General features: G+C 50.1%; 2 protein-coding genes across 3 annotated transcripts in view; both read right to left on the reverse strand.

Annotated features, from left to right (window-relative positions):
- CHUK (component of inhibitor of nuclear factor kappa B kinase complex) overlaps positions 1 to 981 on the reverse strand; it is a 14,505-nt gene extending 13,524 nt beyond the window's left edge. For both annotated transcript variants that reach the window (XM_031064672.1, XM_014310953.2), the window contains exon 1: positions 848 to 981. In XM_031064672.1, coding sequence (XP_030920532.1) covers positions 848 to 916 — 69 coding nt within the window. In that variant the 5' untranslated portion in view covers positions 917 to 981. The remainder of the gene's footprint in view (positions 1 to 847) is intronic.
- CWF19L1 (CWF19 like cell cycle control factor 1) overlaps positions 958 to 2,208 on the reverse strand; it is a 10,617-nt gene continuing 9,366 nt past the window's right edge. The window contains exon 12 of the mRNA XM_014310948.2: positions 958 to 962. Within this exon, the coding sequence (XP_014166423.1) occupies positions 958 to 962 (5 nt within the window). The remainder of the gene's footprint in view (positions 963 to 2,208) is intronic.

Below are 2,208 nucleotides of genomic sequence, written 5' to 3' on the forward strand. Positions count from 1 at the left end.
TTAGAATCCCTGGAGGCCCCAGTCCAGCAGAAATAGACTCATTGTCTGTGCTGAGAGCAAGGTAACACAGGATACATGTGAATCCAAACCGCCAGACTCTGAACAGATGGAGACACAGCAGCAAAGCCAAACCTGCTGGGTGACAGCAGCTGCACTAATGCTAAAGCAGCTCCATGAAAGGACACACCAGGATAAAAGAGTATCTGCCCTTGGCTTGCCCTCTAGTTCCAAAAACACAAGCCTTGTTTCCCACACGTGGTTTTTTCCCACTCTACATTAACTTCCTCACACCTGTACCTGATGCCTCAGGTTTAGCTTTTATGTATTTCAGATTCTGTGATGCTTTAGTGTGTGGGTCTGAGCTTCCCATTAAGGGATGGTGAGCTCTGTGCACAGAGCAGGGAGACAGAACAATTCCTGCTCTAGCTGGGGACCAAGGACAAATGATCCAAATCTCAGGCCCAAGAGCACAAACAACATGGGCTGGAGAGAGAAAAACAAGGATGGGACTTTATGGGGTAAAGCTGTAATAGGACAATTAACTCCAATATGTAAATGGAGCAGAACTTATAAAAGGGAGAGACCCTGTGAAGAGTCGTGCATTTTGTGCCCATTTTGGTTCACCTTGGGTGCAGCCCTGGCTGGGCTCTTGTGCTGCCCAAGGTGGATCCTTTTAATAAATCCTTACTTTATTCTCTAGCTCTGTCCAACCTCTGTTCTAGGTCAGCCTTCTCAAGGCATCACACCCAAAAAGAGAAGCTCCCCAGAGCAGCCCTGGTGACAGGAGCAGCACTGACAGGCCCAGTTTGGGTTGTTTGGTTTCTATTGGAAGCAAAGCAGGCGTTACCTTGCGCAGGTCCCCCCCTGAGCAGTACTCCATGGCCAGGAGAGGAACGTCGTTCACCAGGAAGTTCATCTCCTCAGGAACTTCACAGGCTCTGACCACGTTGGGATGGTTCAGCCTAAGCACACAGAGAGCTGCATGAAAACTCTCTTGGGAGAATGAGACAACAGCAAGCAGGTTTTATGCTCCAGGGACAGCTTCTGCTCCCCACAGGAATGTTTGCTCACTCATCAGCTGGTACCTACCAGTACCCAAATGCACAAAATCCACACCTTGGGAACACACAAACCAGTGATGAGCAGAAATGATGTCTCAAAGCCAAGGTACAGGACTTAGATGGTGAGGATCCAGACTCAAGCTGTGAATTCTTGCACAGTCCTGGCAGTATCATTACCTCTGTGTGTGTGTGCATGTATATGTAGGAACAGACTCCCCCCAGCCCAAGTGTTTCACAAGAACCCCCTAACACCTGTGTGACTGCACCAGGCAGGTGAAAGCCACATTCACAGGGGAAAATCAACTTCTGCAGCTGAATTCAAACAGGAATAAGTGACATATCCAGAAGGAAACAAAAGCAAATTATTTCTCTCTACATCTTCCAGAGCTCTCTGGATGTCAACGCAGGAGCAGCTCATAAGTCAGTGGTTGTTTTCAGCACCCAAATCAGACATCACCAAGCCTTGACTTACAAATTCACATTCCCTGCAAGTGGTTTCCCCCCAAGTCATGGCACACAGTGAGCAGGTGAGGGTACCAAAGCAACAGCAGGAGCTCAGAAAAGCCCTGAACAGCAGGGCCACTGCAGTCCTTGGGGAGGACAACTCAGAGCATCCCTGCTCCCACCCGTGGGACAGAGGATTTCCTGCTCCAGGATCTCTCTCTTTCTCTCTCAAGAGCAGTTCTGTGAGACACAAACACCCAGAGACAGCGCCCACATCCACGAGACCAAAGCTGTCCAGCCCTGTTTCACCTGCTGGAGAGGGAGGGTGGGCAGCACAGAGCATGGACTTTCTCACAAGGAAGTGTAAGGAGAATTTATTCTTTACATTCGGCAGCGTAACAGTAAAAAAGCAATTCCAGGATCACCCAGGTGCTAAATCAAAAACAAAAGTACCGCAGGGTATGGGAACACGTGGGTGTTCCCAAATCACAACATCAAAACTCAACCCACAGGGTGGTGGTGTGAGATTGGAGGAATTTCACATGAGTGAACAGCCCAAGCAGCACAACAGGGCAGGGGGCTTTGGGGTCGCCAGCTCCCAGGCCAAGGCAGGAGCTGGGGCATGGGATGAGAGATAAAGCAGCACAGGCACGCCGGGTGACAAAGGGGCTGACCCCCGGCTGTCCCATGCCAAGCTGGTGCA

The sequence above is a fragment of the Geospiza fortis genome, unplaced genomic scaffold (genome assembly GCF_000277835.1).
Source record: "Geospiza fortis unplaced genomic scaffold, GeoFor_1.0 scaffold89, whole genome shotgun sequence".
Taxonomy (NCBI): domain Eukaryota; kingdom Metazoa; phylum Chordata; class Aves; order Passeriformes; family Thraupidae; genus Geospiza; species Geospiza fortis.